Below are 23,490 nucleotides of genomic sequence, written 5' to 3'. Positions count from 1 at the left end.
ATGCCTGTGATCCCAGCACTTTGAGGGGGCTGAGGTGGAAGGATCACTTGAGACCAGGAGTTCAAGACCAGCCTGGGCAACACCGTTGCAAGACACAGCAAGACCGTGATAGGCATGATGGCTCATACTTTTAGTCCCAGATACTCCAGAGGCTGAAGTAGGAGGATTGCTTAAGCCTAGGAGTTAGAGGCTGCAGTGAGCTATGATCATGCCACTGTACTCCAGCTTGGGTAACAGCAAGAACCTGTCTCAAAAACAAACAAACAAACAAAAAAACAGAAACCTGAACCAGGGCAAAACACCTTTACGTCCTGAGACACCTTTGTTTGAAAATATAACCTTTCTTCTAATGTTTTTATTAGCCAGGACTGTAATACATGGCTAGTGCTCACTGCAAGTGAGGCTGGAACAGTAAATGTTTAGTTTTCTAGCCTCTGTAGCAAAGCATGAGAAAGGAGAAGGAGGTTTGGAAAATTGCTGGGTCAGCCACCTAAAAAGGTCTATTACACAATTTGGGTAGCAGCCCCACATATTTGGTTGATCCTAACATGCCTACTGGTGCAGTTTCTTGGCAACATCATGGTTCACGGGTTTCCATCTGAATTGATAAAATGCAATGCAATGCATATAAATTGTTTAACCTGGCTACCTGGCATTGCAAACACAATTCATTACCTTCTTCCCTGCATTTTATCTAGTATACACTCAACCTTCCTCAAGGAGACAGCCCTCATGGCTTAAGTTTTATTTATTTCTGGGCAATTTTAAATGCCAGTACCATGGATAAAGATATTATTTAGGCTCCATTTTTAAAATTTGATAATTCTTTTCCCTTCCCATTTTCGCTTTTCTTTGTTTGTTTGTTTGTTTTTGTTGTTGTTGGAGACAGAGTTTGGCCCTGTTGGCCAGGCTGGAGTGCAGTGGTGTGATCTCAACTTGCGGCATCCTCTGTCTCCTGGGTTTAAGCGATCCTCCTGTCTCAGCCTCCTGAGTAGCTGGGGTGCTGGGATTAGAGGCATACACCACCATGTCTGGCTAATTTATTGTATTTTTAGTAGGAACGCAGTTTCACCATGTTGGCCAGGCTGGTCTCAAACTCATGACCTCAAGTGATCTGCCTGCCTCGGCCTCTCAAAGTGCTGAGATTACATACAGAAGCCAGTCACCATGCCTGGCCGCCACTTCTAGTTTCTACCATCCTTCTTACACCTAAATGTATGGGTAGTTGCCTTGAAGAAATTTGAAACAGTAGGTTCTGGGTTCTGGTGGGCAGATACCATGCTGAACTTGTTCTTTGCTACCAGGGTCTTTAATCTTACATCTTAGTAAAACATCTGCTTCCTTGTTTACATTTTAAAATTTACAATTTAGAAACAGTGAAATGCATAGGCCTTTGGTGCACAATGTGATGAATTTGGTAAATGTATATGCCTGTGTAACCACTTTAAAGTATATACTTGGCTGGGTGCAGTGGCTTATGCCTGTAATCCCAGGACTTTGGAAGACTGAGGCAGGAGGATCCCTTGAGGCCAGGAGTCTGAGGTCAGTTTGGGCAACATAGCGAGACCCTGTCTCTACAAAAAACAAACAAAAACCCTAAAAAATACCACCCAAATTAAAAAATTAGCCAGGCATGGTGGTACGCACCTGTATTCCTAGCTACTCAGGAGGCTGAGGTGGGAGGAGAAATTCAAGGTTACAATGAACCATGATTATGCCACTGCCCTCCAGCCTGGGTGACAGAGGGAGACCCTATCTCTGAAACAAATAAACAAAAAATGTATATACTCATGTAACCATGTTTCTGGGCTGCCATCACAAAGTGTACTATGAACTGAGTGGCTTAAAACAGTGTCAGTTTATTTTCTCACAGTTCTAAAGGATGGATGTTCGAAATGAAGGTGTCAGCTGGGCTGTGGTTCTTCTAACACCTGTAGGGAGAACGTTCTACTTTCTTGCCTCTTTCTGTCTTCTAGTGGTTTTCAGCAATCTTTGCCATTCATTGGCATATAAGAGTATAATTCCAATTTCTGCTCTTATTATCACATGGTGTTCTTCCTATGTGTCTCTGTCTTCTTCTTCTTCTTTTTTTTTTTTTTTTTTTTTTTGACGGAGTTTTGCTCTTGTCACCCAGGCTGCAGTGCAATGGCATGATCTTGGCTCCCAGGTTCAAGTGATTCTCCTGCCTCAGCCTCCAGAGTGGCTAGGATTATAGGCATGTGCCACCATGCCTGGCTAATTTTTGTATTTTTAGTAGAGATGAGGTTTTGCCATGTTGGCCAAGCTGGTCTTGAACTCCTCACCTCAGATGGCCTGCCCACCTTGGCCTCCCTGAGTGCTGGGATTACAGGCGTGAGCCACTGCACCTGGTCCATATGGCCGTCTTCTTAAAAGGATACCAGTTGTTGGATTACAGTCCATCCTACTCCATTTTTTCTCTCTCTTTGATGTGTATAGGTTTTTTCTTTCTTGATCTTTTATCTCCTTTCTTTACATTTTTTCTTTCTTTCTTCTTTCTTTTTGCCTTTATCTTGTTTGTGGTAGTCTGATCATGGATTCATCAGGAAGCCTGGGAAATCTTCACTTGTTATATATTCAAATATTTCTTCTTTTATGTTGTCTTCCCTTTTGGATTTTCATTACATGTATGTTAAATCTCATTGTCTCACAGGTCACTGAATCTCCATCAATATTTTTCTGTATCTTTTTCTTTCTGTTCTTCAGATTGGATGATTTCTATTGATCTGTCTTCAAATTCATTGATTCTTCTGCCATCTCTAATCTTCTGTTAAGCCCATCCAGTGAACTTTTTATTGCTGATATTGTACTGTTTAGTTCTAGAATTTTTATTCGGTTCATTGTAATAGTTTTTGTTTCTCTTCAGAGGTTCTCCAGCTAGTCACCTATTAGGACATATTTTCCTCTGAGTCTTTGAACTTCATTTTAATTCCTCTTTTAAAGTCCTTATCTGCCAATTTCAATATCGAGTCATCTTGGGGTCTGTTTCTATTGACTGTGTTTTCTACTATGTGACATGTTTTTCTGTTTTTTTTTTTTTTCATCTCCAATAAATTTTTTTCTTGTAGTACATTGTGGATAATGCCTTGTAAAGAATCTTAATTATGCTCTTTTTCTTGAATAATGTTGTTTTTATTCTCAAAAACAGTTATTGTCCAATTACCTTGACTTTATAGAAATTTGTTTTTATGCTCTTTTATGGCATTTTTCAATTTTGTCCTTGATTCTAGGATGAACCCCTCAGTTTTTGGACTTAGTTTTTATTTCAAGGGACTAGCCTTTCTAGTTTCAATTGAAATTCCAAACGTTTTACCAATCTCTGTAATTTGACAAGATTTGAACCCCAAACTCTGTCTCTCCAGCCTCTATGGAGGGCGGCAGCTGAAATCTCTGCTCAGCACTTTCAGCATTCTGGCAATTCTGTCCCCTTGTGCTCCTGTGCCTGAGCAGTTCAGAGGTCAGCTGTGGATTTGAAAGGCTTTGCCCTGTGCAGCTCTCTCCTTTCTGGAATATTTCCTTTCTATTTTTAACTCTTCTGGCAGCCCCAAACTTTGTATCTGACACCTTGATCCATTAAGACTTTAAGTTATCCTTAAGTTCTAACCACCTCATGGCTCATACAGACAGAGGAGTATCTTCAGAAGAAAAGCCATATAAACATGTCTTTGTTTTTGTTTTTTTGTTTTGAGACAGAGTCTTGTTCTGTTGCCCAAGGTGGAGTATAGTGGCGTGATCTTGGCTCACTGCAATCTCTGCCTCCCAGGCTCAAGTGATTCTCTTGCCTCAGCCTCCTGAGTAGCTGGGATTATAGGCATGCACCACCATGCCTGGCTAATTTTTTTTTGTATTTTGTAGAAACGGGGTTTCACCATGTTGCCCAGGCTGATCTCGAACTCCTGTCCTCAAGTGATCTGCCCACCTTGGCCTCCCAAAGTGCCAGGACCACAGCCATGAGCCACCATGCCTGGCCCATATATCCTCTTTTTTTTTTAACCCCGAAGATTCTGATCCCCTTCACTTTCTATCTGCTTTTGGCCACCATCCTATGCCTTCAAATATTTATTTTCCATATTTTGTTTAGAATTTATTGCTGTTATCTGTAGGAGGGTTAGTCTGATAAAAGCTACTCTGCCATTACTGAAACCAATACTTTCTGCCAGCTATTTTTATATATTTAACTTAGGGCACAGAAATTGGCTCTTAAGACTCAAGGTAATAGATTATGTGACTCTCAGTGAATTTTGTTTCTAAGTGGAAGGCAGAGAGAACCTCTAGTAGCAAAGATGTAATTTATTCTTTCTCTGCTATAATATCAGTTATCTCTAATCTAAGTTTGTCTCTCTCTTATAGAATGTTGTTGAAAACTTCTAGAAGGAACTGACATATACCAAAATCCTAATATATATATATTATATATACATAAAATATTATATCATTCAGTTCCTAGATTTGCCTCCATGACATTACAAGAATCACCAACTTTTTTTCTTCTTTTCTTCAAGTTTTGTTTTAAGCTCAGGGCTACATGTGCAAGATATGCAGGTTTGTTACGTAGGTGAGCATGTGTTATGGTGGTTTGCTGCACCTAGATATTAAGCCCAGCATCCATCAGCTATTCTTCCGGATGCTCTCCCTCTTCCCACCCGCCACTGCCCCCTACAGGCCCCCGTGTGTGTTGCTCCCCTCCCTGTGTCCCTGTCTTCTCATCATTCAGCTCTCACTTACAAGTGAGAACATGCGGTACAAGAATCGCCAGCTTTCTAGCTCAGAATAGTTGAGTCTTCTTTGCCCAGCATTCTACCTCCTTCAGGCAGAGAGTTCCACATTTTAGGGTCTGTTGCCTCCAGCCACCATTTTAGGTACCAAATTCTAGATAATTCAGGATATATTTAGCTGTAAGTAAACAAATCGAGTGCCTTAAGCAAATAGAATTTTTTTTGCCATTGTTTTATATGAGAAATCTGGGGTAGAAAGTCACTACCTTGGATTCAACTGATGCATGACATTATTTAGTCCTCTTTCCATCCTTCTCCACCTTATTCTTCTTTAGAAAGGAGAATTGACAGGGCTGGGTGATTATCACTGAAGGTGAAAGAGGTAGATATTTCTGAAGTCAGTGACCACCAGCTCAACAGGTAGACCATTAATCACCGTGTCGGGGAACACAGAAAGAAAGACAGATGTGGACAATTTGGAGGTTCCCTTGAGATTTCCCAAGTGAAGGCAGGGAATCCTCCTTATGTCATCCTTTTATTTATTGAGTTAGTTTGCGTTTCTCCTCATGATCACAAAATGGCTGTTGAAGCTCCTGCCATGGTGACCTGACTCTGTAGAAGAGCGGGGGAGAAGGGACATGGAGGGACCCAGCTCTCTCTGCCCTTTTCATCAGAAAAGCACAAGGTATCCCAGAAGCTCCCTGCCAGCTTCTGTTTAACTTGGTTAGGTTTCATTGACCAAGATTGAGTTCCGTGGTCATCCCTTCAAACAAAGGAGGCTGGGAAGTGAGTATTTGACTTCTCCTAGCTTTCTATCCAGTATGGAGGAAGATGTTGGGAATGGTTGCAGGGCTAGCTTGGGGACAGTGCTGCAGCAGCCACGGTGCTGGTAACCTTTCTCCATGCAGGGGCTTGCCATCAGTGGCGTGCCCCTCCCAGTCCTCAGAATCTCAGGCTGGAGGGAGCTGAGATTCTAAGATAAGCTGAGATAATAAGTAGCTCCTTAGTATAGCAGAGCTTTGAATTCATGAACCCATTGTTATTTATCAGGGTTGCAATGGATCCACAAATGTCCATGTTGTGCAAATACTAAGTGTTAGAGGTTTACTTTAGTGTTGCATAAAAATGAAGTGTTCTGGCTGGGCATGGTGGCTCATGCCTGTAATCCCAGCACTTTGAGGGGTCGAGGTGGGCAGATCACTTGAGGTCAAGAGTTTGAGACCAGCCTGGCCAACATGGTGAAACCCCATCTCTACTAAAAATACAAAAGTTAGCTGGGCATGGTGGCGCATGCCTGTAATCCCAGCTACTCGGGTGGCTGAGGCAGGGGAATCGCTTGAACCTGGGAGCTGGAGGTTGCAGTGGCACTAGATCGCACTACTGCACTCTAGCCTGGGCGGCAGAGCGAGACTCTGTTTAAAAAAAAAAAAAAAAAAAAAAACCTAAAAAGAAAATAAAGTGTTCTTTAATGCTGATGATTATGACAGATGTCTCTTCCTTCCTGTGGCCATCATGAGAACTCATCAGGGAGTCATATTTTATGGCGATCTAATCTCTCCCTAGCATCTCAGTAGAATAACCATGTTATTCTCTGTGTTACTACATAACTTAGTGCGCAGACCCACAGGATAGGGGAATACCAGTTGGACTTGTTTGGGTTGGTTGCCCAGACCAGCCCTTGCCTTTCTATCTGTTGTCACCTGCCTTCACTTTGGAAGTCGCAAGGGAACCTCCAAGTTGTCCACATCTGCTCTTCTTTTTGTGTTCCCTGACACAGTGATTAATGGTCTGTCTGTTGGGCTGCTGGTCACAGACTTCAGAGATATCTATTTCTTTCACCTTCAGTGATAATAACCCAGCTCTGTCAATTCTTCTTTCTAAATATTTTTTGCACCTACCCACTTTTTATTTTATTATTATTTTTTTTAAAATGAAGTCTCACTCTGCCACCCAGGCTGGAGTGCAGTGGCGTGATCTTGGTTCACTGCAACCTTTGCCTCCCAGGTTCAAGCCATCCTCCTGCCTCAGCCTCCCTAGTAACTGGAATCACAGGCGCCCACCACCATGCCCAGCTAATTTTTGTATTTTTAGTAGAGGTGGGGTTTCACCATGTTGGCCAGGCGGGTCTCAAACTCCTGACCTCAGGTGATCCACCTGGCTTGGCCTCCTAAAGTGCTGGGATTACAGGCATAAGCCACTATGCCTGGCTGTGTTATTTTATTTTAGAGACAGGGTCTCGCTCTGTTGCCCAGGCTGGAGTACAGTGGCGTGGTCATAGTTCTGTGCAGCCTCAGCCTTCTGGGTTCAAGTGATCCTCCCTGCCTCAGCCTCCAATGTAACTGGATTACAGGCACACACTGCATGCCTGGCTAATTTTTAAAAAATGATTTTGAGATGGGGTCTTGCTATACTGCCCAGGCTCTAGTTCTTTAAATCTCTACCGCAAGTGTCCTAGCATTACACAGCATATCACTGAAGCCATTATTGATTGCCATAAACAGAATACCCAACCAAAAGTGCATTCATCAGTGAGAGGCTTTTTGTTTGTTTCTTTAAAAATCTCACATAATAACAGCCAGGCTCAGTGGCTCATGCCTGTAATCCCAGCACTTTGAGAGGTTGAGGCGGGTGGAAATCTGAGGTCAGGAGTTTGAGACCAGCCTGGCCAACATGGAGAAACCCCATCTCTACTAAAAATACGAAAATTAGCCGGGCATAGTGCTCATGCCTGTAATCCCAGCTACTCAGGAGGCTGAGGCAGGAGAATTGCTTGAATCTGGGAAGCAGAGGTTGCAGTGAGCCAAGATTGCACCACTGCACTCAAGTCTGGGTGACAGAGCGAGACTCTGTCTCAAAAATAAACAAATAATAAATCTCACATAATAAGAGGAAGAGATAGGGCAGCTACAGAGCTGATTTAGTGAGTCAAAAATGACATCAAGACTCGGGTACTTTCAAACTACTCACTCCACTACCCTTAATGCGTCAGTCCTTAGCATCACAAGATGCCAGCAACAGTTCTCAGCACGACTTGCAGATACAAACACATCAAGCAAAGAAGAGGGACGTGTCTTGCTGTGTCATGTCAACTGTTTACGCAGAAGGAAAGCCTACCCATGAGGCCCCTCTGTAGCCTTACTCTCAGGTCTCAGTGGCCATGATTGGGTCACTTCTCCACACTGTAGCTAAACAAGGCTGTGAAAGTAAGTTTCTGGCATTTTCAGCTGTTGGTGTGGGCAGCAGGTTCTGCTGGCCAGGATGAAGGTTGGGTTGGAGAGGTGGAGTGGGGAAGGAATATTTTGGGGGAGGCATTCAATATGATCTGCCTCATGCAAACTCATCTTCTGTCTGGACTACGGCCAGGGCCTCCTACTCTTTCTCTTTGTTTCTGGTCTTGCTTCCTTTCAATCCATTCTCCCCACATTGCTGCTGCCAGGGGGATGTTGCCAAAGTGTTTAATTATCGTATTAATTTATGTGCTTAGTTATTTATTGTCAGCATCTCTCATGATAATGTAAACTACATGAGGGAAGAGACCTTGTCTGTTCTGTTCCTGCTTTTATCCCCTAGAGCAGGGCCTCTCACATCAAAGGTACTTACTAAATATGTCTTGGCTGGCTGAATGAGTGAAATGTAAATCTGATTCTGTGACTTCTCTCTTAAAACCTTCAAATGGGCTGGGCGCAGTGGCTCACACCTGTAATCACAGCACTTTGGGAAGCCAAGATGGGTGGATCACCTGAGGTCAGGAGTTTGAGACCAGCCTGGCAACATTGTGAAACCCTGTCTCTACCAAAAATACAAAATATTAGCCGGGCATGGTGGCGGGTGCCTGTAATCCCAGCTACTCTGGAGGCTGAGGCAGGAGAATCACTTGAATAGGGGAGGCAGAGGTTGCAGTGAGCAGAGATTGTGCCACTGCACTCCAGCCTGGGCAACAAGAGTGAAACTCTTTCAAAAACAAACAAACAAACAAACTAACTTTCAAATGGTTTTCCTTTGCCTCTGAGGTGAATTCATGTCTTCTGGAAATTGGAAAGCCAATTGAAATGGTCTGTCCCTCCATTTCCACTTCTCCTTCCTTCTCTCTTCTCCAGTTTTTTGGAACTTTCTTCAGTTTTTCAAAAATACCCTGTGTTTCTTTTTCCCCTCTGTCTGCCTAAAACTCTTTTCGTTTCTTACTTTACATGATTAAGTCCTTCTCTGGAAGCACATTTCAGTGGAAATGTCACCTTCTCTGGCAAACTTTCCAGACCTTTCTCTCACTAGGCATTGTTGGGAGCCCCTGAGTCCTCCCATAGCACAGGTTGGTCTCAAACTCCTGGGTTCAAGTGCTCCTCCTGTCTTGGCCTCTTAAAGTGCTGGGATTACAGGTGTGAGCCACTGCACCCAGCCAACGTATTTTAAGGTACTTGTCTATCTTCCTAGATCAGGAGTTTTTGAGGACATGGACCATGTCTTATTCATCTTTGCATATCTTTGTTGTGTGCAGTACTTGGCATGCAACGCATTCGACAAATATTTGCCAAATGGGTAAATGAAGGAATGAATGAATGAGCTCTGACCAGTAGTTCCCATGTCATCAATCAAGATCTCCCACTAGGACAGATGGGCTCAACCGATTTGTTTGTACATTCTGCTGGTATTTGTTAACAAATTAGTACATTGTTTTATACTTCCATCAATTTGACTGGCGTTTATGTCATTTCGTGAACATCTGTCTCAACCGTGGCGATCACAGCTCTCTGTAGGCAGAGGTTATGTCTTGGTAATAATCCTGGCATCCTCTCAACACCCAGCGTCACCACTCACAGAGACTTACAAGTGCATGAAGTGCTTTGTGATTTGAAGTCTGTGCCTCTGAGGTTTTTGCAGGTGGGGTTGTGATATTCAGCCCCATCATCCTGAAGCAGCTTTAGAAGGAACTGGTGGCTTCTGCATCTCTGTCCCGCAGAGCACTCCCACCACGGGAGGTGCATCCCTCAGAGTGAGGAGATTATGATACAAACAGAACACTTTGCCCCAGTAGGGCACTTATGTCTGGATGGTGGTGAGCATGGCCCAATGTATTGGGATGCCCAGCTTGAACTGCACCAAGCTCTGCCTGTAGGTCGCTACGGTGGTGACATGGGGCCTCATGGGGCCCTTCCCCAAGGGATGGCTCTCTGCTGGCTTCCAGGCACAGAGACAGTGATGGAGTCTTGCCTCTAGGCTAGTCAGTGTGAGCATTAGTCAAGCTTTGTGGCTTGGGTCCTAGTGTTGTGGGCCCGACTGCCTACTCTCCATCAGGCTGCCCACATTTGGGCAGATGCTGCTGGAGAGTGCCTCTTTGCACCATGGTCTGAAGATACAGGGGGCTCTTCACAGCATTCTGTATTCAGGGGTCATTTCTGAGCAGCTGGTCCTGTCCTATCTAAGCAGTTTTGCCTATAATCCTTCTATTCCTTGGTTTCCTTAGGAAAACAATCTTCCATTATTTGGTAAGCCCATGCCATTCTTTTTGTTTAAACATGGAAGTCCATTGCTGGACCCCGATGGCCTTCCAGGTTCTCCTTGGTTTGTCCTCTTCTAGAGAATCTCATTGGGTGATGTTGGACCACTAGTTGCCTGTGTTAGCTGAATGATGGCCCCTGCAAAGATGTTCATGTCCTAACCTTGGAACCTCTGAATATGTTACCTTATATGGCAAAAGGGACTTTGCAGATGTGATTAAGAGATTCTCCTGGAGTATCTGAGTGGGTTTAATGTAACCACAAGCGTCCTTATAAGAGCGAGGCAGGAGGTTAGAGAGAGGAGAAAATGCTGTTCAGCTGGCATTGAAGGTGGAGGAGGGAGCCATGGTGGGTGTCTGGGAGCTGGAAGAGGCAAGGAATGGATTATTTGCTGAGCTTCCAGAAGGAACCATCCCAGCTACCACCTTGATTTTAGCCCCATAAGACTCACTTTGGACCTCTGACATCCAGAGCTATAGGATAATAAATTTGTGTGGTTTTAAGCCATAGAGTTAGGGTAATTCGTTACAGCAGATATGGGAAACTAATATATTGCCCCTAGGTTGGCATTACAGCCCTCCCTAGTACAAAAGGTCTCTGTCTGGCCAAATAGGATCACTCACTATTTGAGTGACTGAGCAGACGAATAGAGCTTTTTGAAACCCAAATGAAGCTCTATTCGTCTGCTCAGGCTGCCATAACGAAGTATCACAGAACGGGTGGCTTAACACACATTTTCTTTTTCTTTTCTTTTCTTTTTTTTTTTTTTTTTTTTGAGACAGAGTCTCACTCTGTTGCCCAGGCTGGAGTGCAGTGGCGTGATCTTGGCTCACTGCAAGCTCCGCCTCCCAGATTCAAGCCATTCTCCTGCCTCAGCCTCCCGAGTAGCTGGGACTACAGGTACCCGCCACCATGCCTGGCTAATTTTTTGTATTTTTAGTAGAGATAGGATTTCACTGTATTAGCCAGGAAGCTCTCGATCTCCTGACCTTGTTAAACAACACATATTTTCTAACTGTTCTGGAGGCTGGAAGCCCAAGGTGTTGGCAAGATTGGTTTCTGGTGAAGCCTCTCTTTCTGGCTTGCAGATGGTCAGTTTCTCACTGTGCCCTCAAATGTCCTTCCCTCTGAGCATGCAGAGAGAGAGAGTGAGATCCCTGGTGTTTCTTCCTTTTCTTTTTAAAAATTAATTAATCATCATTATTTTTTTAGAGACGTGATCATGCCCTGTTGTCCAAACTGGAGTGCAGTGGTGGCGATCATAGCTCACTGCAGCCTCCAACTCCTGGGCTCAAGTGATCCTCCCACCTCAGCCTCCCGAGTAGCTGGGACTAAAAGCACACACCACCATGCCCAGCTAATTAAAAAAAAAAAAAATTGTAGAGACGGGATCTCATTATGTTTCCCTCATTATGTTGAGTTGGTCTCAAACTCCTGGGCTCAAATAATCCTCCTCTCTCTTCAGCCTCTCAAAGCATTGGGATTACAGGCATGAGACACTGGGTCTGGCTCTCTTCCTTTTCTTATAAGGACACCAGCCTTATCGGATTAAGCTTTACCCTATGACGTTACTTAGCCCCATAACCTCCTTAAAAGCCCCACCTGGAGGTTAGGACTTCAACATTACATTTTAGTAGAGAGAGACACAATCAGTCTATAACAGTGGCCCTCTGTGGTCATATCAGGGCAAAAGGGGGTAAAGCTTTCTTAGGCCATTTACATCTCGGGAGTTCAGTGCCCTTTGCAAATAAGAGTGGTGTGTAGAGACATTGCTAACACACTGGTATCCTCAAGACGGTACCCCTGTGAGTTTACCTTCTGCTTCTGTAATCCAGAGCTTCAGAGGCTAATTCGGGATATTTGAGGATTTTTCATCAAGCGTGTTTGGCCAGTCCTTCACTGATGGCAAATGAATCTTCTGGGCCAGTTGCCAGACATGTAGATGGCGAACTTTGAGAGTTAAGTTCAAGTTCAAGTTAGGCTTGGCCAAGGCATTTTGCATGATGCTGGACAAGGTGTCAACAATCCCGTAGTATGCTCCTATTTTTATTTTATTTTATTTTACTTCCCTCCTTAGTAAAAGAAGCAGTTTGTCTGGCCCTAGGTCATGATTTTATCTTTCTAGGAGTTGAAGCCATTTTCTATTTTCGCAACCCCAGCTTTCTGTGATCTAGCCTGAGGCTTTCCTGGTAAAAGGGATGCTTCCAACACCATTGCAGGGACATCTCATCATGGGACCCAGTCTTGGAGACCACCCTCCTAGTGTCAATTCACAGAGAAGTTACTCTGGGCCAGTATCCAGTCCACTGCACCGGAATGAGAATTGTTAGTGGTTCAGGCTGCCTTGGAAACATGAAAGTCTCATGTCAAGAGCACTGGGCACACTGAAAAATCATTCTAACCACCAAAGCCCAGGTTAGCCAGGACCAGCTCCCAGGCTGATACCAAGCAGAGTGCTCCAAAGCATCCTTCAAATATCCAGTGGCAGAAACTACCCAGTGGATGTCCTGGGATGAAAGGCCAGGGTGCTGTACAGACCTCCCCTTACTCAGAGAGGGCCTTTTTCTAATAACTTTCTTTTTCTTTTTTCTTTTTATTTTTTTAGAGACAGGTTCTCACTCTGTTGGCCAGACTAGGGTGCAGTAACGAATCATGGCTCACTGCAGCCTTGAACTCCTGGGTTCAAGTGATCCTTCTGCTTCAGCCCCCCCGAGTAGCTGGGACTGTAGGCACATACCACCATCCTTGGCTATTTTTTTTTTTTTTAATTTTGTAGAGACAAGGTCTCGTTATATTACCCAGGCTGGACTTGAACTCCTTGCCTCAAGCAGTCCTCCCACCTCGACCTCCTAAAGTGCTGGGATTACGGGAGTGAGCCAATGCACCTGGCTGACAACTTTCTAGAAATCCAGTACTGGCAGCAGGCAGACAATTTCTGACCAAGATCCTGCCACCACGTCTGCCCTAGAGGTTTCCCAAGGGCAGAGAGAGGCAGGATCTCTCCTACTGGAACAGTGGGCATATTTTTTGGTGGAGCAGCCCACGCTTAGGTGTGATCTCGCTGTAATAATGTCCCCTGGCAGGTAAGATTGCTGCAGCCAAGGGGTGTTAGAGGAGGATCCTTAAATACTCTTCTTGGAACAGAATTTGGGTCTCTAAGCAAGAAGTGCCAGTCTTAACATTCACTATTTGTGACTGATTTATAGGAAAAGTGGCTTGATTCTGGTAGCCGGGGGAGCCCAGTGTGAACACTGAGGTTCTACCCTGTTCTAGTGGTTGCTTTGATTGATACTCAGCCATGAAAGGGACATAGCTCAGATACTGACAAAACAGCTTTGTATTTGAGTGTGTTTGTCCAACTGGCCAGGAACAGTCTGGGGACAAGCAGTGCCTTATTTGGAGTTGTTTATTCTTCTCCCCCATGGAGTGACCTCAGATAACCTTTCCCAGCTTGGGAAGACCTGAATCAGATTTTGTACAGCCTAGAGGAACAAGACTGTAGCCTGGGGAATGCTTCCTGTCACGTTTAGAACCTAAGAAAAACTCTAATCCTCTCTGGTGCCTCTCTCTCGGCTGGTAGCTGGGAGTTGAAGTCTGAGGACCTGAATTTTCCTGGAGGGCAATGTGCAACAGCTTTGGCTGGGAAACATCTCAAGTTTCTGCTTCTAGGACCATAACCATGGATTCCTCAGTGTTGTTCCTATTGCTGGGCTTCTGGACTGCTGAGACCTGTGGTTCCTGGCAGATAGACAGGTTGTATCAAACTGGTCACTAGTCACCAGATGCTAATGGACTGAAGAAGCCATAGAAAGATCTCTTTCGTATGTTGCTCTCTCGCACCATGCAAACTCCAGCTGTGTGAAGATCGTAGCTCTCTAGGGCTCTCATAGGAAATCAGACACCAACAGAAATGGGCGCAGATGTGAGAGGGAAGGCCTTGAAGCCATAGTCATCTTGGCATAAACAGAACATCCTGTTTTGTTTTGTTTTCACAGAGAACCCTGGTCTCCCCATAGGGGAGGCAGAGACCTAGGAAATCTCTTCATAGCTTTGGGTTTGAAAAGAATGTATAGACCAGGGATGGTGGCTCACACCTGTAATCCCAGCACTTCGGGAGGCCAAGGCAGGTGGCTCACTTGAGGTCAAGCATTCGAGACCAGCCTGGCCAACATGGTGAAACCCCATCTCTACTAAAATACAAAATTTAGTTGGGTGGTAGTGGGTGCCTGTAATTCAAGCTACTCGGGAGGCTGAGGCAGGAGAATCACTTGAACTCAGGAGATTGAGGTTACAGTGAGCCGAAATCACACCACTGCACTCCAGCCTGGGCGACAGAGCAAGATTCTGTCTCGAAAAAAAAAAAAAGAATAAAAATAAAAATAAAAATAAAAATAGCCAGGTGTGGTGATGTGCACCTGTAGTCCCAGCTACTAGGAAGGCTGAGATGAAAGGATCTCTTGAGCTCAGGAGTTCAAGGCTGCAGTGAGCTATGAGTGTGCTACTGAACTCAGCCTACACCACGGAGTGAGACCCTGTCTCTAACAACAACAGCAACAACAACAAAAATGATATCTGCTGGACAGGCACATGGGTGGAAGGTAGCTGGTTAGTCTTGCAGGCACATTCAGAATGTTCCCTGGCTGAGGGCGGGATGTGGGAGAAGGTAGCGCATTGGAAAGGGTCCCCCAAGTGGGAGGCAGCACTGATGATAGACTCCTGAATGTGACATGTGGATCTATTACGGGGTCGAATTGTGTCTTCCCAAAAAATTAATATGTTGGCGCCCCAACCCTCAAGTACATCAGAATGTGGCCTCATTTAGAGATAGGATCTTTACTGAGATAATCGAGGTAAAATGAGACTATTAGGATGGCTCTAGTCTAATACTAGTGTCCTTATAAAAGCGGAAATTGGGACAGAGACACACACAGGAAGAACATTAGAAGATTGTGTGAAGATGAAGGCAGAATCTACAAGCCAAGCAACATTAAAGATTGCCAGCAGACTCCAAGAAGCGAGCGGAGAGAGGCATGGAACAGATTCTTGCCCAAGGCCCTTGGAGGGCACCAACCCTACATATAACCTTGATGGCAAATTCTAGCCCCCAGAACAGTGAGACAATAGACTTTTGTTGTTGAAGCCACCTGGCCTGTTGTCCTTTGTTCTGGCAGCCCTAACAGATGGATACAGGGTCGTCTTACAGGCAATGATGAGCTTGTGAGAATCCAACCAGGGAGATAGCAAGGACGGGAAGGCAGTGTGAGGGCCAAGGTTGATAATATGGCCAGCTGGTAGTTAGTGCCTAAGGCTTCTATCATTGTGAACGACAGCCTCACAATGCAGGCTCATGACAACAATGTCATTGTCGTCATCATCATCATCATCATCATCATCATCATCTCATCACAGCAAATAGTTATTGAGCATCTACTGTATGCTGGACAAGTATACTTTGCATGTTTTACATTACTGAGTCCTTACAACTTACACGGTTGCTGTTAGTAACATTCCCATTTTACAAATGAAAAAACTGAGACACACAGAAGGAAGAAACTTGCCCAAGAGTATATATGGCTGGTAGGTGGAGAGGCTCCCTTTTCTATATGAGTCTCAGCCCTGATGTTTATCTCAAGGGAGAGCCTCTTACCCTCCTGGTCATCTCAGCACACTGCCTGCTTTATCAATGTTTTTTTTATAGCACTTGCTGCCATCTGAAACATTCTTCTTTACTTGTGAGTAAACCCCCTAGAACATAAGTTTTGGGAGAACAGGGACCTTGCCTGGCTTCTTCAATCCTCTATCTCAGGCACTGGATCCATTTCTAAAACATACAAAGTATTTGATAACTCAGTTTCCTTGATTTATTGATTCAAATAATTTAGGCCCCCTCAAGCAAATTGGAACTTGGGCTCCATCTTGCATATGCAAAAGATTCGTGAAGATCTTCTGCTCAACAGAAGGCAGCTACTGTCTGTCCTGGTAACTTTTACCTTTTTTTTTTTTTTTTTGGAGATGGAGTTTTACTCTTGTTGCCCAGGCTGGAGTGTAGTGTGGCACGATCTCGGCTCATTGCAACCTCTTGCTTCCTGGGTTCAACCGATTCTCCTGCCCTCAGCCTCCTGAGTAGCTTGGATTATAGGCACCTGCCACCATGCCTGGCTAATTTTTTTTTTTTTTTGTATTTTTAGTAGAGACAGAGTTTCACCATGTTGGCCAGGCTGGTCTCGAACTCCTGACCTCAAGTGATCTGCCCGCCTCCATGTCTCAAAGTGCTGGGATTACAGGCATGAGCCACCATGCCCGGCCTGTCCTGGTAACTCCTATAGCAGTGCCTGTTAGTGACCAGGTCCTTTCTGCCCATGTGCAAGAAGCCAATCACTGTGGTAATGAGTTTTTGCAAAAGAGAAAAGATTTCACAATGCAGTGCTGTGTGAGGAGATAGGAGAACAAATCTCAAATCTGCCTCCCTGAAAATAGGGAATGGGAATATTATGGGATAGAAGGCAGCATGGTCTAAAGTGTGGGGAACGGTGAGGGGAGGGTGGGAAAGGTGAGCTAATCAGGGTTTCTGTGTGTGTTAATCTGTTTTTGTGTTGCTATAAAGAAATATCTGAGGCTGGGTAATTTATAGAGAATAGAGGAGTTTTTTAATTTTAATTTTAATTAATTTATTTTTGAGACACATCTCATTCTGTCACCCAGCCTGGAGTGCAGTGGCGTGATCTCAGCTCACTGCATCCTCCACCTCTGGGTTCAAGTGATTCTCCTGCCTCAGCTTCTCTAGTAGGTAGGCAACTGCCACCACGCCCAGCTAATTTTTGTATTTTTAGTAGAGACGGGGTTTTACCACGTTGGCCAGGCTGGTCTCGTATTCCTGACCTCTCAAGTGATCCACTTGCCTCGGCCTCCCAAAGTGCTGGGATTACAGATGTGAGCCGCTGTGCCTGGCCGAGAATAGAGGTTTATTTGGCTCATGGTTCTGCAGGCTGTGCAGGAAGCATAGTGTCAGCATCTGCTTCTGGAGAGGCCTCAGGGAGCTTATACTTACGGCAGAAGGTGAAGGGAAACCAGCATATCACAGAGCAAGAGAGGGAAGAAGAGAAAGAGCAGGAGATGCTAGGCTCATTTAAATTATTATTGCCTTCCTTCCTTCCTCCCTCCCTTCTTTCCTTCCTTCCTTCCCTTTTTTTTTTTTTTTTTTTTTGATGGTGTCTCACTCTGTCACCCAGCCTGGAGTGCAGTGGTATGATCTTGGCTCACTGCAACCTCCATCTCTGGGTTCCAATGATTCTCCTGCCTCAGCCTCCTGAGTAACTGGGATTACAGGTGCCTGTCACCATTGCCGGCTAATTTTTGTATTTTTAATAGAGATGGGGTTTCGCCGTGTTGGCCTGGCTGGTCTCGAACACCTGACCTCAGGTGATCCGCCTGCCTCAGCCTCCCAAAGTGCTGGGATTACAGGCGTGAGCCACCATGCCCAGCCTCTTTTTTCTTTTCTTTGAGACAGGTCATCACATTGTCACCCAGGCTGCAAGGTGGAGTGCAGTGGCACAATGATGGCTCACTGCAGACCCAAACTCCTGGGCTCAAGCAGTCTTCCTGCCTCAACCTCACAAGTAGTAGCTGGGACTACAGGCACCAGAGCTGGCTATTTTTTTTTCCTTCTTTCTTTTTGTTTTTTTTATTTTTTAATCTTTTTGTAGAGATGGGGTCTTGCTATGTTGCCTAGGCTGGCCTCGAATTCCTGGGCTCAAGTGATCCTCCCACCTCAGCCTCCCAAAGTGCTGGGATTACAAGTGTGAGCCACTGCACCTGGCCCAGACTTTTTTTTTTTAAAACAACAGATTTGATGTGAACTCATTACTGTGGGATGGGCACCAATCCATTCATGATCCAAACATCTTCTACCAAGCCCCATCTCCAACAATGTGGATCATATTTCTTTTTTTTTTTTTTTTTCTGTTGGTTGTTTGTTGGTTGGTTGGTTGGTTTTTTCTTTTAATTTTTTTTTATTATTATACTTTAAGTTCTAGGGTACATGTGCACAACGTGCAGGTTTGTTACATATGTATACATGTGCCATGTTGGTGTGCTGCACGTATTAACTCGTCATTTACATTAGGTATACCTCCTAATGCTATCCCTCCACCCGCCCCCCCACCCCACAACAGGCCCCGGTGTGTGATGTCCCCCTTCCCGTGTCCAAGTGTTCTCATTGTTCAATTCCCACCTGTGAGTGAGAACATGCGACATTTGGTTTTTTGTCCTTGCGATAGTTTACTGAGAATGATGGTTTCCAGCTTCATCCATGTCCCTACAAAGGACATGAACTCATCATTTTTTATGGCTGCATAGTATTCCATTGTGTATATATGCTACATTTTCTTAATCCAGTCTATCATTGTTGGACATTTGGGTTGGTTCCAGGTCTTTGCTATTGTGAATAGTGCCGCAATAAACATATGTGTGCATGTGTCTTTATAGTAGCATGATTTATAATCCTTTGGGTATATACCCAGTAATGGGATGGCTGGGTCAAATGGTATTTTTGGTTCTAGATCCTTGAGGAATTGCCACACTGTCTTCCACAATGGTTGAACCAGTTTACAGTCCCACCAACAGTGTAAAAGTGTTCCTATTTCTCCACATCCTCTCCAACATCTGTTTCCTGACTTTTTAATGATCGCCATTCTAACTGGTGTGAGATGATATCTCATTGTGGGTTTGATTTGCATTTGTCTGATGGCCAGTGATGATGAGCATTTTTTTCATGTGTCTGTTGGCTGCATAAATGTCTTCTTTTGAGAAGTGTCTGTTCATATCCTTTGCCCACTTGTTGATGGGGTTGTGTTTTTCTTGTTAATTTGTTTGAGTTCTTTGTAGATTCTGAATATTAGCCCTTTGTCAGATGAGTAGATTGCAAAAATTTTCTCCCATTCTGTAGGTTGCCTGTTCACTCTGATGGTAGTTTCTTTTGCTGTGCAGAAGCTCTTTAGTTTAATTAGATCCCATTTGTCAATTTTGGCTTTTGTTGCCATTGCTTTTGGTGTTTTAGACATGAAGTCCTTGCCCATGCCTGTGTGCTGAATGGTATTGCCTAGGTTTTCTTCTAGGGTTTTTATGGTTTTAGGTCTAACATGTAAGTCTTTAATCCATCTTGAATTAATTTTTGTATAAGGTGTAAGGAAGGGATCCAGTTTCAGCTTTCTCCATATGGCTAGCCAGTTTTCCCAGCACCATTTGTTAAATAGGGAATCCTTTCCCCGTTTCTTGTTTTTGTCAGGTTTGTCAAAGATCAGATAGTTGTAGATGTGTGGTGGTATTTCTGAGGGCTCTGTTCTGTTCCATTGGTCTATATCTCTGTTTTGGTACCAGTACCATGCTGTTTTGGTTACTGTAGCCTTGTAGTATAGTTTGAAGTCAGGTAGCGTGATGCCTCCAGCTTTGTTCTCTTGACTTAGGATTGACTTGGCAATGCGGGCTCTTTTTTGGTTATATATGAACTTTAAAGTAGTTTTTTCCAATTCTGTGAAGAAAGTCATTGGTAGCTTGATGGGGATGGCATTGAATCTATAAATTACCTTGGGCATTATGGCCATTTTCACGATATTGATTCTTCCTACCCATGAGCATGGAATGTTCTTCCATTTGTTTGTATCCTCTTTTATTTCATTGAGCAGTGGTTTGTAGTTCTCCTTGAAGAGGTCCTTCACATCCCTTGTAAGTTGGATTCCTAGGTATGTTATTCTCTTTGAAGCAATTGTGAATGGGAGTTCACTCATGATTTGGCTCTCTGTTTGTCTGTTATTGGTGTATAAGAGTGCTTGTGATTTTTGCACATTGATTTTATATCCTGGGACTTTGCTGAAGTTGCTTATCAGCTTAAGGAGATTTGGGGCTGAGACAATGGGGTTTTCTAGATATACAATCATGTCATCTGCAAAGAGGGACAATTTGACTTCCTCTTTTCCTAATTGAATACCCTTTATTTCTTTCTCCTGCCTGATTGCCCTGGCCAGAACTTCCAACACTATACTGAATAGGAGTGGTGAGAGAGGGCATCCCTGTCTTGTGCCAGTTTTCAAAGGGAATGCTTCCAGTTTTTTGCCCATTCAGTATGATACTGGCTGTGGGTTTGTCAGATAGCTCTTATTATTTTGAGATACGTCCCATCAATACCTAATTTATTGAGAGTTTTTAGCATGAAGGGCTGTTGAATTTTGTCAAAGGCCTTTTCTGCATCTATTGAGATAATCATGTGGTTTTTGTCGTTGGTTCTGTTTATATGGTGGATTACATTTATTGATTTGCATATGTTGAACCAGCCTTGCATCCCAGGGATGAAACCCACTTGATCATGGTGGATAAGCTTTTTGATGTGCTGCTGGATTCGGTTTGCCAGTATTTTATTGAGGATTTTTGCATCAATGTTCATCAGGGATATTCGTCTAAAATTCTCTTTTTTTGTTGTGTCTCTGCCAGGCTTTGGTATCAGGATGATGCTGGCCTCATAAAATGAGTTAGAGAGGATTCCCTCTTTTTCTATTGATTGGAATAGTTTCAGAAGGAATGGTACCAGCTCCTCCTTGTACCTCTGGTAGAATTCGGCTGTGAATCTGTCTGGTCCTGGACTTTTTTTGGTTGGTAGGCTATTAATTATTGCCTCAACTTCAGAGCCTGTTACTGGTCTATTCAGAGATTCAACTTCTTCCTGGTTTAGTCTTGGGAGAGTGTATGTGTCGAGGAATTTATCCATTTTTTCTAGATTTTCTAGTTTATTTGCATAGAGGTGTTTATAGTATTCTGTGATGGTAGTTTGTATTTCTGTGGGATCAGTGGTGATATCCCCTTTATCATTTTTTATTGTGTCTATTTGATTCTTCTCTCTTTTCTTCTTTATTAGTCTTGCTAGCGGTCTATCAATTTTGTTGATCTTTTCAGAAAACCAGCTCCTGGATTCATTGATTTTTTTTAAGGGTTTTTTGTGTCTCTATTTCCTTCAGTTCTGCTCTGATTTTAGTTATTTCTTGCCTTCTGCTAGCTTTTGAATGTGTTTGCTCTTGCTTCTCTAGTTCTTTTAATTGTGATGTTTGGGTGTCATTTTTAGAACTTTCCTGCTTTCTCTTGTGGGCATTTAGTGCTATAAATTTCCCTCTACACACTGCTTTAAATGTGTCCCAGAGATTCTGGTATGTTGTGTCTTTGTTCTCGTTGGTTTCAAAGAACATCTTTATTTCTGCCTTCATTTCATTATGAACCCAGTAGTCATTCAGGAGCAGGTTGTTCAGTTTCCATGTAGTTGAGAGGTTTTGAGTGAGTTTCTTAATCCTGAGTTCTAGTTTGATTGCACTGTGGTCTGAGAGACAGTTTGTTATAATTTCTGTTCTTTTACATTTGCTGAGGAGTGCTTTACTTCCAAGTATGTGGTCAATTTTGGAGTAAGTGCAGTGTGGTGCTGAGAAGAATGTGTAGTCTGTTGATTTGGGGTGGAGAGTTCTGTGGATGCCTATTAGGTCTGTTTGGTGCAGAGCTAAGTTCAATTCCTGGATATCCTTGTTAACTTTCTGTCTTGTTGATCTGTCTAATGTTGACAGTGGGGTGTTAAATTCTCCCATTATGATTATGTGGGAGTCTTAAGTCTCTTTGTAGGTCTCTAAGGACTTGCTTTATGAATCTGGGTGCTCCTGTATTGGGTGCATATATATTTAAGATAGTTAGCTCTTCTTTTTGAATTGATCCCTTTACCATTATGTAATGGCCTTCTTTGTCTCTTTTAATCTTTGTTGGTTTAAAGTCTGTTTTATCAGAGACTAGGATTGCAACCCCTGCCTTTTTTTGTTTTCCATTTGCTTGGTAGATCTTCCTCCATCCCTTTATTTTGAGCCTATGTGTGTCTCTGCATATGAGATGGGTTTCCTGAATACAGCACACTGATGGGTCTTGACTCTTTATCCAATTTGCCAGTCTGTGTCTTTTAATTGGAGCATTTAGCCCATTTACACTTAAGGTTAATATTGTTATGTGTTAATTTGATCCTGTCATTATGATGTTAGCTGGTTATTTTGCTCGTTAGTTGATGCAGTTTCTTCCTAGCCTCGATGGTCTTTACAGTTTGGCATGTTTTTGCAGTGGCTGGTACCAGTTGTTCCTTTCCATGTTTAATGCTTCCTTCAGGAGCTCTTGTAGGGCAAGCCTGGTGGTGACAAATTCTCTCAGCATTTGCTTGTCTGTAAAATATTTTATTTCTCCTTCACTTATGAAGCTTAGTTTGGCTGGATATGAAAGTCTGGGTTGAAAATTCTTTTCTTTAAGAATGTTCAATATTGGTCCCCACTGTCTTCTGGCTTGTAGAGTTTCTGCCGAGAGATCAGCTGTTATTCTGATGGGCTTTCCTTTGTGGGTAACCCGACCTTTCTCTCTGGCTGCCCTTAACATTTTTTCCTTCATTTCAACTTTGGTGAATCTGACAATTATGTGTCTTGGAGTTGCTCTTCTCGAGGAGTATCTTTGTGGCGTTCTCTGTATTTCCTGAATTTGAATGTTGGCCTGCTTTGCTAGATTGGGGAAGTTCTCCTGGATAATATCCTGCAGAGTGTTTTCCAACTTGGTTCCATTCTCCCCGTCACTTTCAGGTACACCAATCAGACATAGATTTGGTCTTTTCACATAGTCCCATATTTCTTGGAGGCTTTGTTCATTTCTTTTTATTCTTTTTTCTCTAAACTTCTCTTCTCACTTCATTTCATTCATTTGATCTTCCTTCACTGATACCCTTTCTTCCAGTTGATCGAATCAGCTACTGAAGCTTGTGCATTCTTCACGTAGTTCTCGTGCCTTGGTTTTCAGCTCCATCAGGTCCTTTAAGGACTTCTCTGCATTGGTTATTCTAGTAAGCCATTCGTCTAATCTTTTTTCAAGGTTTTAAACTTCTTTGTGTTGGGTTCAAACTTCCTCCTTTAGCTCGGAGAAGTTTGATCGTCTGTGGCCTTCTTCTGTCAACTCGTCAAAGTCATTCTCTGTCCAGCTTTGTTCCGTTGCTGGTGAGGAGCTGCGTTCCTTTGGAGGAGGAGAGGTGCTTTGATTTTTAGAATTTTCAGTTTTTCTGCTCTGTTTTTTCCCCATCTTTGTGGTTTTATCTACCTTTGGTCTTTGATGATGATGACGTACAGATGGGGTTTTGGTGTGGATGTCCTTTCTGTTTGTTAGTTTTCCTTCTAACAGTCAGGACCCTCAGCTGCAGGTCAGTTGGAGTTTGCTGGAGGTCC

General features: G+C 43.6%; 1 protein-coding gene across 7 annotated transcripts in view; it reads left to right on the top strand.

Annotated features, from left to right (window-relative positions):
- CALN1 (calneuron 1) overlaps positions 1-23,490 on the top strand; it is a 668,056-nt gene that overhangs the window by 281,044 nt on the left and 363,522 nt on the right. The window contains exon 1 of one of the 7 annotated variants that reach the window (XM_054495066.2): positions 15,673-15,802. The exons of the other annotated variants lie outside the window; for them this stretch is intronic. Coding sequence (XP_054351041.1) covers positions 15,796-15,802 — 7 coding nt within the window. The 5' untranslated portion in view covers positions 15,673-15,795. Of the gene's footprint in view, positions 1-15,672; positions 15,803-23,490 lie in introns of those variants that run through there. 7 annotated transcript variants of the gene reach the window in all.

Source organism: Pongo pygmaeus, chromosome 6 (genome assembly GCF_028885625.2).
Source record: "Pongo pygmaeus isolate AG05252 chromosome 6, NHGRI_mPonPyg2-v2.0_pri, whole genome shotgun sequence".
Taxonomy (NCBI): domain Eukaryota; kingdom Metazoa; phylum Chordata; class Mammalia; order Primates; family Hominidae; genus Pongo; species Pongo pygmaeus.
Note: the sequence above shows the minus strand (reverse complement) of the source record. Positions and strands in the feature narration are given on the sequence as shown.